This window comes from Mustela erminea, chromosome 4 (genome assembly GCF_009829155.1).
Source record: "Mustela erminea isolate mMusErm1 chromosome 4, mMusErm1.Pri, whole genome shotgun sequence".
Classification (NCBI taxonomy): domain Eukaryota; kingdom Metazoa; phylum Chordata; class Mammalia; order Carnivora; family Mustelidae; genus Mustela; species Mustela erminea.
The window spans coordinates 8,111,433-8,129,037 of NC_045617.1; the positions used below are offsets into that span (position 1 = coordinate 8,111,433).

A 17,605-nucleotide genomic window follows, 5' to 3' on the forward strand; every position below is an offset into this window, starting at 1 on the left:
TTGGCAGGGAATCTGCTTGACACTCTCTCTCACCCTCTCCCTCTGCCCCTCCCACCTTCTCTCTAAAATAAATAAATCTGAAAAAAAAAAAAAAAGCTGGTGACATACTTGACCATAAATCTCAACAAATCCAAAAGATTAGCATCATCAATAATAAAAAGTCTGACCAAAATACAACAAAATGTGAAAGCAACAATGCAAAAGATATACAAAATGTGTTATGTAAGTATTTAAAAAACTAAACAAACACTTCTGAAAGATTCATAGTTCAAAGAAAGTATCATAATAGCGAATTTAAATATTTTGAACTGAATAACAATAAAACCACTACCAAAAATTGTGGGATGTAGCTGAAACAATATATATACAGGGAAACTCTTGGCTTTAAATGTGTACATAAAAAGAGTTTCATAGATCAGTGAGCTGAGTTTCAACTGAAAAGTAAGGAAAAGGACAATAGAGCAAATCCCCAAAAGGATAAAGACAAATATAAAGGACAAAGAACAGGAATAATAAAATAGCATTTTAAAAACCCACAGAGGCTGTTGGAGTGAGGTCACCTTAGCAGGATCTCCAGAGTCCCGGGGAACTTCTCCCTGGCAGGAATCATCGGCATATTTAAAGTAATTTAAAAAGGAATTTTTTTATACATACCATAAAACTACCATATAAACCAAAAAAAAAAAAAAAACCCACAGAGGAGTAAAATGAAACTAAGCTTTCTTTTTTTAAAAATTTTTTAAAGATTTTATTTATTTATTTGACAGAGATCACAAGTAGGCAGAGAGGCAGGCAGAGAGAGTGGAAGGGAAGCAGGCTCCCTGCTGAGGAAAGAGCCCGATAAGGGGCTCGATCCCAGGACCCTGGAATCATGATCTGAGCTGAAGGCAGAGGCTTTAACCCACTGAGCCACCCAGGCACCCCAAAACTAAGCTTTCTTATCTCTAGAAAGGAAGTGCTAAAATCCACTTGAAAGTGAAGTTATGAAAGTCATGTCATACATCGTACAAAAGCACTTTGTAAAAAGTAGAGAAATATTCATGTGCACTTCTGTCCTTGTTTAATTTTTCCAGCACATTCTTACTATTGACCTGCTCTGTGCCAGACAACTTGCCTGACAGCTGGAGTTCAATGCCTGCTGGGAACTTACCCTCTATAGGGGTAGTGGAAATTGTAATATCTACCCAATATGTCCCAAATCAGTATGTGTGGCAAAAGGGATATCCACTGTGTAATAGAGCCTAGGAGGTTATAAGTAGGAGCAGAAAATTTCTCTTCTTCCCTTCTAGGTTCTTTGGCTGGTCTAATAATTAAATTGGTACAGGACAAATTAACAGGAGAAAAAGAAAAGTTTATTAACATGTATATGCAGAGGCCAAGGGGAGGCTGTCTACAAAAGTGTCTCTCTTGGCACATTGATTATTTTATTTTTTGATTATTTTAAATAAAAATTACTTAAGAAACAGCCGGCTGCTAGAACACTCAAACCCTCCTCTGTCCCCTGGAAAGCAGGAAACAAATCTCCCATATGAAAAATACCCTTCCTGTACTAAGAAGTAAAAAGATATTCCTAACCCCAGAGATCTGGAGTTTAAAGCCAAGAAAGCTGTAGAAACAGACCTTATTTTCCTCTATTCTACTACCTCAACCGAAATTTGCTTAGAATTCCCTACTAATTAAATCTCCCAAATACCTCTTTCATTACTCTGTTAATTCTTTACAAATTTATTGTCTCTTTGTTTAAAATGTATAAAAACTGTCTGCCTCGGTTATTTCCTTAGGGCTCAATTTCATTGGGTCTTCTTGTGCATGTAATAAAATGTCGGGGTTTTTTCTCCTTTAACACGTCTCATGTAAAATTTAATATTTAGTCCAGCTGGAAGACCTTGAAGGGCAGAAGAAAACTTTCTTCCCCTACATATACACGGGGAGACACCCAGAAAAACTCTCTAAAATGGCTAAAGCCATCACTTTATTTTTATTATTTAGGATTATTTATTTACTTATTTGAGATAGGGAGCAGTGGGGAGGGGCAGAGGGAGAGGGAAAAGCAGACTCCCCACTGAGCAAGGAACCTGACTTGGGGCTGAATCCCAGGACCCTGAGATCATGAACTGTAACAAAGGCAGATGCTTAACCCACTGAGCCATGCAGGTGCCCCCAAAGTCATCACTTTAAGTATCATCTTCTTCTAAAAACAAAATAAAATGTGGGGGTTGGGGATGGTTATGGGAGGTGATCAGGTGACCAAGAAAAGCACAATAAACGATGACAAGTTTGTTATGCAGATTTAAGTTGCTGTCTTCTCCACTGGTGAGAGTTTCTAGGGGCTTAGAGTCATCATCCTCTTCCTAATACAGCAGAGAGATTCCCCTTACACACACAAATGTCCCTTATAAAGGGTAATTTTGACTTGATTTCTAGAGTTTCTCCTGTGTTTGCAGTTTCTTAAAAATAATCAGCCTAAAATAATCCTTATGCCAAAGAGACCTATTTTGAGGTGGTAAATTCTGATCTCCTATACCTACTTAACGATGTTAAGAGTTTTCTGCTAGGAGATGAGGTTCAAGCAGAGGTCTGGAGGTGGGAAGGAGGGAGTAGTGTGCCAGGTGAAGGGAAGAGCTTGTGGGACAGAAAGGGCCAATGTGGCTGGAGCCCAGTGGGCTGTGGAGGGGGAGGGGGTCACAGTTAGGAAGGAGCCACATGGGCTCTGGTAGGCCATGTTTGGAGTTTTGCTTTCTAAGAGCAATGGGAAATAGCGGCAGTATTTAATTTGTGACAAGGAATGGATGAGAAGAGGGGAGGTGAGCATAGGGAACCATTTGGAAGGCCTGTGTGGTCCAGGTGAGAGATGAGCTGATGGCAGCTGGGATGAAGATGGCAGAGGCAGAGATGGGGAGAAGAGGTGGGTTTGAGTAATATCTTGAAGATAAAATCTAGAGACAAGGGATATTGATCCAGATACCCTACTGGCCCCCATTGAAAGGGATGATCTAAGGGGTGTCTCTCTGGCATGCAGTCTTTGAATGTGGACCTACTGGCTTATCTACCAGACAGGGGCCCTGAAATGCTGTTCTTATGCACCCAGGGTCAAAAGACAGCAAGGCTGCTGACCTTCTGTTTATGACATAAGCCTATGTCATTGGTCTACCTTCTCTGATGATGATAGTCCTGTTGCATTTTCTTGGAAAAGTTGGCTGCTTGAACAGCTGCTCTGGTGGACCTAATGTTTCTCCTTTTTATAGTGATAGGATATAGCCAGAGGCCCACTGTACGTTATGAAACTTTTAATAAGTTCTATAAATAATATCCTACTTGTTGAAAACATTTATTATTTAGGATTTTCATTGCATTAATTTTATAAATTCAAGACTTACCTTGAAGCTGACAACAATGAGGAAACTTATAAAACATGTGTTCTGTTAAAAGTCGAAATCTGAGTAATCCTATGCTGATTTTGGAGGTCTGGGTAATTAATACAGTTTGGGGAAGTGAATCTTAGTGGGTTACTTGTAGAATATCTTCATGAATAGGGTTTTCTGGGAAGATGTGCCAGATGCTCACCAAGCTTAAACCTTGGTGTAGTTAGTATACATTTCTTCCTGCGTGCACAGTCAGACTACAGTTCCCCGTCTCTCCTGCAGGTAGGTAAGGCCACATGACCCAATGGAATTTGGGTGGAATTAAGGTGGATAATTTCCAGGACTGGCCTAGAAAAACCTCCCATGTAGGAGCCTGATCTTTTCTCCTTTCTGCTGACAGGATGGTGGGTCCTCAAATGACCTTGGGAATCAGCTGCCAAAGACGGCTCAGAGCCTAAACATCTACATGAACCGCACCCCACTTCCAGCTGGATTTTATATATGTGAGAAATAAACTTCTGCAATATTAAGCCACTGAAAGTTGGGAGTTTGTTATGTAGCAGTGGGCTGCAATACTATACTGGGCGACTGAATTGTGTCCCCTGCCCCTGCCCCAATCAATTCATGTACTGAAGCCCTAACACCTAGTGGGATGGCATATGGAGATGAAGCCCTTTGGAAGTAATTAGGATTAGGTTTAAGGTCATGAGGTTGGGCCCTCATGATGTCATTAGTGGTTTGTAAGAAAAGGAAGAGAGAAAGCTGTGTTTGCGACGTGAGCACTGAGACAGAAGGCAAGCCAGGAAAGAAGGCTTTCACAGGAGCTGAATTGGCTGGCACCTTGATTTTGGATTGCCAGCCTCTAGAACTGTGAGAAATAAATGTTCTTTAAGCTGCCCAGTCTGTTACTTTGTGAAAGCAGCCCGAGCAGACACACGAATCTGACTAGCTAAGTGCAGTTGAATCAGGTAGTCACATTCTGAGAATTCCTCCTAAAGACCTTTTGTTTTCCAACCATCTGGTTCAGTATATCTACTTATTCTCACTTCCCTGTTTCTTCCAGGTTTCACTGGTCCCATATTTCTCAACTGTTCCCAACCAAACACCATAGGCAGTAGAGAGAGAACAATGTGTACTGCCAGAATGCTTGGGGGCTTCCTGATGCTGCTTGGACTTGCATTTGAAGTGAGTTTGTCTAAGAGTTCATGCTGGGTCTCTGGGAAGACCCCCAGCAAACATAGTCCCTCCATCTTCTGCTCCCACTCCAGTTCCCCTGCCCTTGTTCTGAGGCTGATCATCAGGAGATCTGAATCAGTATCCTAGGAAAATCAAAGGCAAGAAATATCTTGACATAGAGCAAAAATAAGAAGAGATGGAAAGCAAGTGGAAAAGGATAAGAAACTTGGAAGATAGATCCTAAAACATTTTTTTTATTAACATATAATGTATTATTTGCCCCAGGGGTATAGGTCTGAATCATCAGGTTTACACATTTCACAGCACTCACCATAGCATATATCCTCCCCAAACCCCCAGCACCCCCTAGTTTGTTTTGTGAGATTTAGAGTCCCTTATGGTTTGTCTTCCTCTTGATCCCATTTTTTTCCATTTTTTCCTTCCCTACCCCCACAACCCACCACCGTGCCTCTCAAATTCCTCATATCAAAGAGATAATATGATAATTGTCTTTCTCTGATTGACTTATTTCGCTCAGCATAATACCCTCTAGTTCCATCCACATCATTGCAAATGGCAAGATTTTGTTTCTTTTGATGGCTGCATAGTATTCTTCTCTCTCTCTCTGTGTGTGTGTGTGTGTGTGTGTTTGTGTGAATATATCTCACATCTTCTTTATCTATTCATCTGTTGATGGACATCTATGTTTTTTCCATAGTTTGGTTATTGTGGATATTACTGCTATAAATATTTGGGTGCACGTGCCCCTTCAGATCCCTACGTTTGTATCTTTAGGGTAAATATCAGTAGTGTGATTGCTGGGTGTAGGGTAGCTCTATTTTCAACTTTTTGAGGAACCTCCATGCTGTTTTCCAGAGTCTCTGCACCAGTTTGCATTCCCACCAACAGTGCAGGAGGGTTCCCCTTTCTCCACATCCTCGCCAACATCTGTCATTTCCTGACTTGTTAATTTTAGCCATTCTGGCTGGCATGAGGTGGTATCTCATTGTGGTTTTGATTTGTATTTCCTTGATGCTGAGTGATTTCATGTGTCTGTTGGTCATTTGGATGTCGTCTTTGCAGAAATGTCTGTTCACGTCCTCTGCCCATTTCTTGATTGGATTATTTGTTATTTGGGCGTTGAGTTTGATAAGTTCTTTTTTTTTTTTGATAAGTTCTTTATAGATTTTGGGTACTAGCCCTTTATCTGATATGTCATTTGCAAATATCTTCTCCCATGCTGTCAGTTGTCTTTTGGTTTTGTTGACTGTTTCCCTTGCTGTGCAAAAGCTTTTGATCTTGATGTGGTCCCAATAGTTCATTTTTTCCCTTGCTTCCCTTGCCTTCGGTGATGTTTCTAGGAAGAAGTTGTTGCAGATGAAGTTGAAGATGTTGTTGCCTGTGTTCTCCTCAAGGATTTTGATGGGTTCCTGTCTCACATTGAGGTCTTTCATCCATTTTGAGTCTATTTTCATGTGTGGTGTAAGGAAATGGTCCAGTTTCATTTTTCTGCATGTGGCTGTCCAATTTTCCCAACACCATTTGTTGAAGAGACTGTCTTTTTTCCATTGGACATTCTTTCCTGCTTTGTCAAAGATTAGTTGACCATAGAGTTGAGGGTCTATTTCTGGGCTCTCTATTCCATTCTATTGATCTATGTGTCTGTTTTTGTGCCAGTATCATACTGTCCTGATGATTACAACTTTGTAATAGAGCTTGAAGTCTGGAATTGTGATGCCACCAACATTGGCTTTCTTTTCAACATTCCTCTGGCTATTCGGGGTCTTTTCTGGCCCCATTTTAAATTTTAGGATTATTTGTTCCATTTATTTGAAAAAATGGATGGTATTTTGATAGGGATTGCATTAAACATGTACATTGCTTTACATAGTTTAGACATTTTCACAATATTTGTTCTTTCAATCCATGAGCATGGAACATTTTTCCATTCCTTTGTGTCCTCCTTAATTTCTTTCATGAGCACTTTATAATTTTTTGAGTACATATTCTTTGCCTCTTTGGTTAGCTTTATTCCTAGGTATCTTATTGTTTTGGGTGCAGTTGTAAATGGGGTCAACTCCTTACTTTCTTTTTCTTCTGTCTTGCTGTTGGTGTATAGAAATACAACTGATTTCTGTGCATTGATTTTATATCCTGACACTTTACTGAATTCCTATACATGTTCTAGCAGTTTTGGAGTGGAGTCTTTTGGGTTTTCCACATAAAGTATCATATCATCTGCAAAGAATGAAAGTTTGACCTCTTCTTTGCCAATTCGGATGCCTTTTATTTCTTTTTTCATCTGATTGCCAAGGCTTGGATTTCTAATACTTTGTTGAATAGCAGTGGTCATAGTGGATATCCCCGCTGTGTTCCTGACCTTAGGGAAAAAGCTCTCAGTTTTCCCCCATTGAGAATGGTATTTGCTGTGGGTTTTTTGTAGGTGGCTTTGATGATATTGAGGTATGTACCCTCTATCCCTACACTTTGTGAAGAGTTTTGATCAAGAAAGGATGCTGTACTTTGTCAAATGCTTTTTCAGCATCTATTGAGAGTATCATATGGTTCTTGTTCTTTCTTTTATTAATGTAAGTCTATTACATTGATTGATTTGTGGTTGTTGAACCAACCTTGCAGCCCAGGAATAAATCCCAGTTGGTGGTGGTGAATAATCCTTTTTATGTACTGTTGGATCCTATTGGCTAGTATTTTGGCAAGAATTTTCGCATCTGTGTTCATTAAGGATATTGGTCTGTAATTCTCTTTTTTGATGGGGTCTTTGTCTGGTTTTGGGATCAAGGTAATGCTGGCCTCATAAAATGAGTTTGGAAGTTTTCTTTCCATTTCTATTTTTTTTTTGGAACAGTTTCAGGAGAATAGGTATTAATTCTTCTTTAAATGTTTGGTAGAATTCCCCTGAGAAGCCATCTGGCCCTGGGCTCCTCTTTGTTGGGAGATTTTTGATGACTGTTTCAATCTCCTTACTGGGTATGGGTCTGTTCAGGTTTTCTCTTTCTTCCTGGTTCAGTTTTCGTAGTTTATATGTCTCTAGGAATGCATCAGTTTCTTCCAGATAGTCAAATTTGCTGGCATGTAATTGCTCATAATATGTTCTTATAATTGTATTTCTTCGGTGTTGGTTATGATCTCTCCCCTTTCTTTTTAAAAAATTTTTTATTTTTTAAAATTACTTTTCAATGCACTAGAATTCATTGTTTATGCACCACACCGTGTGCTCCACGCAATACGTACCCTCCACAATACCCATCACCAGGCTGACCCAACTTCCCACCTCCTGCCCCTTCAAAACCCTCAGATTGTTTTTCAGAGTCCATAGTCTCTCATGGTTCATCTCCTCCTCCAATTTCCCTCAACTCCCTTCTCTTCTCCATCTCCCCTTGTCCTCCATGTTATTTGTTATGCTCCACAAATAAGTGAAACCATATGATAATTGACTCTATCTGCTTCACTTATTTCACTCAGCATCATCTCTTCCAGTCCCGTCCATGTTGCTACAAAAATTGGGTATTCATCCTTTCTGATGGAAGCATAATACTCCATAGTGTATATGGACCACATCTTCCTTATCCAGAACCAAGAACCAAGGGCATCTTGGTTCTTTCCACAGTTTGGCACCTGTGGCCATTGTTGCTATGAACATTGGGGTACAGATGGCCCTTCTTTTCACTACATCTGTATTTGGGGGGTAAATACCCAGTAGTGCAATTGCAGGATCATAGGGAAGCTCTATTTTTAATTTCTCAAGGAATCTCCACACTGTTCTTCAAGTTGATCTCTCCCCTTTCATTCATGATTTTATTGATTTGGGCCCTTTATCTTTTCTTTTGGATAAGTCTGGCTAGGGGTTTATCAATCTTATTAATTCTTTCAAAGAACCAGCTCCTAGTTTTGTTGATTTGTTCTTCTGTTCTTTAGTCTCTATTTCATTGGTTTCTGCTCTGATCTTTATGATTTCTTTTCTCCTGTTGGGTTTAGGCTTTCTTTGCTGTTCTTTCTCCTGCTCCTTTGGTGTAGGGTTAGGTTGTGTACTTGAGACCTTTCTTGTTTCTTGAGAAAGGCTTGTATCACTATATACTGTCCTCTCAGGATAGCCTTTGTTGTGTCCCACAGATTTTTTTTTAAATTTATTTTTTATTTATTTTCAGAATAACAGTATTCATTATTTTGCACCACACCCAGTGCTCCATGCAATCTGTCCCCTCTATAATACCCACCACTGGGTACCCCGACCTCCCAACCCCCGCCCCTTCAAAACCCTCAGATTGTTTTTCAGAGTCCATAGTCTCTCATGGTTCACCTCCCCTTCCAATTTCCCGCAACTGCCTTCAGATTTTGAACAGTTGTGTTTTCATTTTCATTTGTTTCCATGAATTTTTTTAAATTCTTCCTTAATTTCTTGGTTGACCCATTCATTCTTTAGTAGGATGCTATTTAGCCTCCATGTACTCAAGTTCTTTCCAATTTTCCTCTTGTGATTGAGTTCTAGCTTCAGAGCACTGTGGTCTGAAAATATGCAAGGAATGATCTCAATCTTTTCATACTGGTTGAGACCTGATTTGTGACCCAGGATGTGGTCTATTCTGGAGAATGTTCCATGTGCGCTAGAGAAGAATGTGTATTCTGTTGCTTTGGGATGGAATGTTCTGAATATATCTGTGATGTCCATCTGTCTTCAGTGTGTCATTTAAGGCCTTTATTTCCTTGTTGATCTTTTGCTTGGACGATCTGTCCATTTCAGTGGGGGGGGGTGTTAAATTTCCCTACTATTATTGTATTGTTGTTGATGTGTTACTTTGATTGTTGTTATTAATTGGTTTATATAGTTGGCTGCTCCCATGTTGGGGGCATAGATATTTGAAATTGTTAGATCTTCTTGTTGGACAGACCCTTTGAGTATGATATAGTGTCCTTCCTCATCTCTTACTATAGTCTTTGTTTCAAATCCAATTTATCTGATGTAAGGGTTGCCACCCCAGCTTTCTTTCTTTTTTTTTTTTAATTAATTTTTTATTTTTTATAAACATATATATTTATCCCCAGGGGTACAGGTCTGTGAATCACCAGGTTTACACACTTCACAGCACTCACCAAAGCACATACCCTCCCCAATGTCCATAATCTTTTGATGTCCATTAGCATGGTAAATTATTTTCCACCCCCTCACTTTATTTTTAAAATTTTATCCACCCCCTCACTTTAAATCTGGAGGTGTATTTGGGTGTAAAATGAGTCTCTTGCATATATATATATATATAAAATCTTTGGGTCTTTTTAAAAAAAAAAAAAATCCAATCTGATACCCCGTGTCTTTTGGTTGGGTCATTTAGCCCATTTACATTCAGGGTAGCTATTGAAAGATGAATTTACTGCCATTGTATTGCCTGTAAGGTGATTGTTACTGTATATTGTTTCTATTCTGTTCTGGTATATGTTACTTTTAGGCTCTCTTGCTTAGAGGACCCCTTTCAATATTTCTTGTAGGGGTGGTTTGGTGATGGCAAATTTTTTTAGTTTCTGTTTGTCCTGGAAGGTTTTTACCTCTCCTTCTATTTTCAATGGCAGCCTAGCTGGGTATAGTATTCTTGGATACATATTTTCCTCATTTAATGCCCTGAATAGATCATGCCAGTCCTTTCTGGTCTTTGGATCTCTGTGGATAGGTCTGCTGCCAATCTAATATTTCTACTGTTACAGGTTACAGACCTCTTGTCCCAAGCTCCTTTCAGGATTTTCTCTTTGTCTCTGAGATATGTAAGTTTTATTATTAGATGTCAGGGTGTTGACCTATTTTTACTGATTTTAAGGGGGTTTCTCTGTGCCTCCTGGATTTTGGTGCCTGTTTCCTTCCCCAAATTATGTAAGTTCTCTGCTATAATTTTCTCCAATATACCTTCTGTCCCCCACTCTCTTTCTTCTTCTTCTGGGATCCCAATTATTCTAACATTGTTTTACTTTATGGTATCACTTACCTCTTGAATTCTTCCCTCATAGTCCAGTAGTTGTTTATCTCTATTTTCCTCAGCTTCTTTAGTGTCCACCATTTGGTCTTCTATATCACTAGTTCTCTCTTCTGCCTCATTTATCCAAGTAGTTAGAGCCTCCATTTTTGATTATACCTCATTAATAAACATTTTGATTTTTACTTGTTTAGATTTTATTTCTCCAGAAAGGGTTTCTCTAATATCTTCCATGCCTTTTTTGAGCCCAGCTGGCACCTTGAGAATCAGTGTTCTGAACTCTAGTTCTAACATCTTGCTAATGTCCATGTTGATTAGGTCCTTGGCAGTCAGTACTGCTTCTTGTTCTTTTATTGAGGTGAGTTTTTCAGTTTTGTCATTTTGCCAGAGAGGAATAGATGAATGAGAGAACAAAATGCTAAAAGGGTAACAATGACTCCAGAAAAATATATACTAAGCAGATCAGAAGAGACCTGAAACTGGGCAAAAAGAAAAGAAAAACCCTTGCAACCCAGGGATAAATCCCACCTGGTCATGGTGGATAAGCTTTTTAATGCACTGCTGGATCCTATTAGCTAGGATCTTGTTGAGAATCTTGGAATCCATATTCAACAGGGATATTTGCCTGAAATTCTCCTTTTTGGTGGGGTTTTGCCTGGTTTGGGATCAGGGTAATGCTGGCTTCATAAAAAGACTCTGGAGTTTTCCTTCTGCTTCAGTGTTTTGAAACAGCTTCAGGAGAATAGGCATTATTTCTTCTTTGAATGTTTGGTAGAATTTCCCCAGGGAATCCATCAAGTCCTGGGCTCTTGTCTTCTCTTTTTTGGGCGGTTTTTGATCACTGCTTCAATCTCGTTACTAGATATTGACCTATTCAGGTTATCAATTTCTTCCTGATTCAGTTTTGAAAGTCAATAGTTTTCCAGGAATGCATCCATTTTGTCTAGGTTGCTTAACTTATTGGCATATAACTGTGATAATAATTTCTGATGATTGTTTCTATTTCCATGGTATTAATTATGATCTCTCCTTTTTCATTCATAGTTTTATTAATTCAGGTCTTCTCTCTTTTCTTTTGGATTAATTTGGCCAATGGTTTATCAATCTTATTGATCCTTTCAAAAAGCCAGCTTCTAGTTTCATTGATGTGTTCTACTGTATCCCTAGTTTCTATCTCATTGATCTCTGCTCTAACCTTGATTATATCCCTTCTTGTGTGTGGATTTGGCTTAATTTGTTGTTGTTTCTCCAGTTCCTTAAGGTGTAAAGAGAGCTGGTACATTCTGGATTTTTCAATTTTTTTGAGGGAGTCTTGGATGGCTATGTATTTCCCCCTTAGGACTGCCTTTGTTGTATCTTATATGTGGTAGGACAAATCAATAAAAGAAGAGAGAAGAACCACATGGTCCTCTCAATTGATGCAGAATGAGCATTTGACAAAATCCAGCATCACTTCCTGATTAAAATGCTTGAAAATATAGGGATAGAGGGAACATTCCTCGACTTCATAAAATCTATCTATGAAAAACTCAGAGCAAATATCATCCTTAATGGGAAAAAGCTCACAGCCTTCCCGTTGAGATCAGGAACACAACAAGGATGCCGACTCTCATCACTCTTGTTCAGCATAGTATTAGAAGTCCCAGCAACAACAATCAGACAACAAAGAGAAATAAAAGCTATTCAAATTGGCAATGAAGAAGTCAAGCTCTCTCTTCACAGATGACAGGATACTTTATATGGAAAACCTAAAAGACTCCACCCCCAAACTACTAGAACTCATACAGCAATTCAGTAATGTGGCAGGACACAAAGTCAATGTACAGCAATCAGTTGCTTTCTTATACACTAACAATAAAAATACAGAAAGGGAAATTAGAGAATCGATTCCATTTACTATAGTGCCAAGAACCATAAGATAGCTGGGAATAAACCTAACCAAAGAGGTAAAGGATCTGTACTCGAGGAACTACAGTACATTCATGAAAGAAACTGAAGAAGACACAAAAAGATGGGAGACCATTCCATGTTCATGGATCAGAAGAATAAACATTGTTAAAATGTCTATACTGCCTAGAGCAATCTGTACTTTCAATGCCATTCCAATCAAAATTCCACCAGCGTTTTTCAAGGAGCTGGAGCAAACAATCCTAAAATTGGTATGGAACCAGAAGAGACCCCAAATTGCTAAGGAAATGTTGAAAAAGAAACACAAAATTAGGATCATCATGTTGATTGATTTCAAGCTTTACTACAAAGTTGTGATCACCAAGACAGCATGGTACTGGCACAAAAACAGATACATAGACCAGTGGAACAGAGTAGAGAGCCCAGATATGGACCCTCAACTCTATGGTCAAATAATATTCGACAAAGCAGGAAAAAATACACAGTGAGAAAAAAACAGTCTCTTCAATAAATGTTGCTGGGAAAATTGGACAGCTATATGTAGAAGAATGAAATTTGACCATTCTCTTACACCATACACAAAGATAAACTTGAAATGGATAAAAGACCTCAATGTGAGGCAGGAATTCATCAAAATCCTATGGGAGAGCATAGGCAGTAACCTCTTTGACATCGGCCACAGCACCTTCTTTCAAGATATGTCTCCAAAGGCAAAGGAAACAAAAGCAAAAATGAACTTTTAGGATTTCATCAAGATCCAAAGCTTCTGCATAGCAAAGGAAACAGTCAGCAAAACAAAGAGGCCACCCACGGAATGGGAGAAGATATTTGCAAATGACAGTACAAAGGGCTGATATCCAAGATCTATAAAGAACTCCTCAAACTCAACACCCAAAAAAACATAATCACGTCAAAAAATGGGCAGAAGACACAAACAGACACTTCTCCAATGAAGACATACAAATGGCTATCAGACACGTGAAAAAATGTTCATCATCACTAGTCATCAGGGAGATTCAAATCAAAGCCACACTGAGATACCGCTTTACACCAGTTAGAATGGCCAAAATTAACAAGACAGGAAACAACATGTGTTGGAGGGGATCTGAAGAAAGGGGAACCCTCTTGCACTGTTGGTGGGAATGCAAGTTGGCACAGCCACTTTGGAAAACAGTGTGGAGATTCCTTAAGAAATTAAAAATAGAGCTTCCCTATGACCCTGCAATTGCATTACTGGGTATTTATCCCAAAGTTACAGATGTAGTGAAAAGAAGGGCCATCTGTATCCCAATGTTCATAGCACCAATGACCACAGTTGTCAAACTGTGGAAAGAATCAAGATGCCCTTCAATGGACGAATGGATAAGGAAGATGTGCTCCATATACACTATGGAATATTATGCCTCCATCAGAAAGGATGAATACCCAACTTTTGTATCAACATGGATGGGACTGGAAGAGATTATGCTGAGTGAAATAAGTCAAGCAGAGAGAGTCAATTATCATATGGTTTCACTTATTTGTGTAGCATAAGGAATAACACAGTGGACATGGGGAGATGGAGAGGAGAAGGGAGTTGGGGGAAATTGGAGGGGGAAATGAACCAGGAGAGACTGGACTTTGAGGAACTAACTGAAGGTTTGGGAGGGGAGGTGGGTGGAAGCCTGGTGATGGGTATTGTGGAGGGCACATATTGCAGGGAGCACTGGGAGTGGTGCATAAAAAGTGAATTCTGGAACACTAAAAAAAAAGTAAAGAAAAAAAAAGAATCATGGGAAAAAAGCATGAATTATATGTGCTGTATTTCCCTAGCGCTGGAGATTTGCAGTTCTCATTGATCAGTAAACTTGGTCTTGGCTGACGTTCTAGCTCATCTTCTGGGAGAGGGGGCTCTTGTGATTCTCAAATGTCTTTGCCCCAGACGAACTTGCATCACCTTTGCCAGGGGCTAGGATAAGCAATCTGCTCAGGTTTGCTATGGGCAGCTTTTGTTCCCTGAATACTTTCTGTACAGCTTTGGTGGGTCAGAATGAAAATCGTACCTCCCAATCTCTAACACAGTGGACCTGAGAGCTCAGGGCGCCACTCCTCAGTGAGCCCTTAGAGAAAAACTGTCAATTATGCCTGTCTTTCTGGTCTCCAGCTGCACTCTGAGCTCACCTGGCCTGTGACCAAGTGTTTCTATCTTTGGCACATGACCCTGTTTGGAGTTTCCAAACCAGCAGATTCTTACAGTGCCCTCCCATGCTGCTCCTCCTGTTGGAGGAAGTGGAGTGGTGTCCCCAGATCTGCCACTTGTGGGGTCCCTGCTTGAAGAGTAGTGGCCTGACTGTGCCATGGGTCATGGCTTATGGCAACCCTGAACTGAGAGCCTTCTCTTCGGGTCCATCTCTGCAGCCAGCCTTCCTGCTCTGATTCTTGGAAGCTCCACCACACTTAGTCACCCCTAGTCTTTCTGTGACACTTAGGGTTCTGAGACCACATTGTCCCAGCGAGGGTTCCATCCCCTGCTTAGCCACTGGAGCAACATCCCTCAGTAGAGCAGACTTCTGAAAGTTCTGATTTTGTGCTCTGTTGCTCTATCACTTGCTGGGAGCCCGCTGATGGACCACCTCCCCCCCGCCCCACGTTCTATCTTCCCATATATCACCTCAGATTCACTTATCTACATGTCTTACCTTCCAGAAAGTGGTTGCATTTCTGTTCATAGAGTTGTGTTATTCTTTTCTTTGATCTCCTGTTGAGTTCATAGGTATTCAGAATGGTTTGATAACTAGCTGAATTCCTGGGACTAGATGAAATTTACATCTCCTACTTTTCTGCCATCTTGCTAGCCCCCTCTACTGTGTTTCTTCATGGCTTTATGTCTCATATCTTTTCAGTCCTGAATAGTATTCCATTGCCTGGACATACCATGTTTATATATCCATTCACCTACCGAACAACATCTTAGTTATTTCCAAGTTTTGACAATTATGAATAACCTCCCATAAATATCAGAGGGTGGGTTTTTTATGTCGGGATAAGTTTTCCTTTCTCTTGAGTAAATATTAAGGAATGCAATTGCTGGATTGTATAGTGAGAATATATTTAGTTTTGTAAGAAGATGCCAAAGGGTCTTCCAGAGTGGCTGCCCTGTACTGCATGCCCACCAGAAGTGAATGAGAGCTGTTGTTGCTCCACATCCTCAGCAGCATTTGGTGTTGTCAGTGTTCCAGGTTTTGGCCATGCTAGTAGGTATGTAGTGGCATCTCATCTTTGTTTTAAGTTGTATCTTCCTGATGACATGTGATGTGGAGCATCTTATCAATGTTTGCTTGCCATTTGTATATTGTCTTTGATGAGGTATCTATTCAGATGTTCGGTACATTTTAAAATTGGGTTGTTTGACTTCTTTCTCTTTTTTGCCACCATCCTGCTGTGTGCCACTCACTATTACTGACCATGTCTTCTCACAAGACTTTCAGGATCAAGCAATTCCTGGCCAAGAAACAAAAGCAGAATCATCAAATTCCCCAGTGGATTTGGATGAAAACTGGTAATAAAATCAGGTACAACTCCAAGAGGAGGCACTGGAGGAGAACAAGGCTGGGTCTCTAAGGCGTCCCACATCATGAGATGACACACCTAATTGGCACCACGTAATTGATTAATTAATTAATTAAGCTCCTTGAAGATCATGTGTTCTATTCTGTCACCCTGTAAACACCTTTCTACCTGGCCAATAGATACCTTTGATCAGGGAAATGATTTTTCTGTTACTATACCTCTGCACCAGTGGGTTGGCTTGATAATAAATGTGAGGTCTTTCAGCAGTAAAAAAAAAAAAAAAAAAATTGGGTTGTTTGTTTTCTTAGTTGTGAGTTTGAAAGTTCTTTGCATAATTTTGATAATAGCTCATAATTTTGATAACAGCATATAACTAAGTGTTATATGCAACTGATGAATCACTAAATCCTATCCCTGAAACTGATAATACACTATAAGTTAACTAAATTGAATTTCAGTTAAAAAATTAAAAGACATTTAATAACAGTCGTTTATCAGATATGTGTTTTTCAAATGTTTTTTTCCCAAGTCTGTGGCTTGTTTTCTCATTTTCTTGAAAATCTGCTTTTTTAAGAGTTAGCCAGGTTTGAGGCCAATTTGTTGAGAGAAAGCATCTGTCCAGGCATTTCTAGTAACAATGCAGAACTCTAAGAATAGAGGGAAAAATATTTCTCTAAATGCCTCTAGGCAGAAGGAATAAGGAAAGAGTCAGGTCTGCTGAGGATTCCACATGTGACCCCCCTTTTTGATATTCCTTTCATGGCTCTGGCATGTCTATTTCTCTTAACATCCCTCCTTTATATGGCTTTTCCCCTAACAAATATTTGTACTCTGGATATAAATATACATATCCAGACCCAACAGTTATACTTCTAGGAACCAAAATCTATAGAAATAAAAACACTGGGTAGTAATAACACATGTGTAAGGATGTCTATAGCGGCAAGAAAAAAAAGTAAACGAAGGGAATACTTACTATCAGTGAAGTGGTCAAGCTGTTTATGGGATAGATTGAAGTATTACACAAGCATTAAAGAGGATGAAGGAAAATATGCCAGTGGACTTGATAGTGATGAGTGAGAAAATCAAGAATCTGAAAACTGTGATATGTTCACAGCACATGTGCATGGTGCATGTTTATAAGTGTAACTATATGGAACTAAAAAATGTAAGCTTAACTAGCACAGGAACTTTATTAATTGTTTACCACATAATCTATAATGCTTAGGAGACCAGTGTAAATTTAGAGAAAAAATTAGAAAGGTAGATACCAGATTGAGAGAATACCAGTGTGTGTGGTTAAATGGGTGAAAGGGGTCCAAGAAAAAAATGGTTTATATATTACCATATTTACATATTTATGTAGCAGTCTATATATGTATGTTTGAAGAAATCTTTTTTAAATTAAAAAATTTAGTTTATTTATTTATCTTAGAGAGAGAAAGAGAACATTAGTGGGGGTGCAGAGGGAAAGGGAAAGAGAATCTTAAGCAAACCTCATACTGAGTGTATGGAGTCCCACCTGGGACTTGATGTGGGGCTCAACTTGGGGCTCAATTTTAGGACCCTGAGATCATGACCTGAGCTGAAACCAAGGGTTAGATGCTTAATTGACTGCACTACTCAGGCATC

The 17,605-nt window shown here is 39.4% G+C and overlaps 1 protein-coding gene across 1 annotated transcript; it reads left to right on the forward strand.

Moving 5' to 3' along the window:
* The first annotated feature begins 15,515 nt into the window (after nucleotides 1-15,515).
* On the forward strand, nucleotides 15,516-16,397 carry LOC116587994 (60S ribosomal protein L39-like). Its single transcript, XM_032338576.1, has one exon. It carries the CDS (start codon nucleotides 15,869-15,871, stop codon nucleotides 16,022-16,024), a length of 156 nt encoding a protein of 51 aa, XP_032194467.1. The 5' UTR covers nucleotides 15,516-15,868; the 3' UTR covers nucleotides 16,025-16,397.
* The last annotated feature ends 1,208 nt before the right edge of the window (nucleotides 16,398-17,605 follow it).

Bases quoted from the DNA above. Each gene is read 5' to 3' on its own strand.
- LOC116587994 (XM_032338576.1), top strand. From the start codon at position 15,869: ATGTCTTCTCACAAGACTTTCAGGATCAAGCAATTCCTGGCCAAGAAA.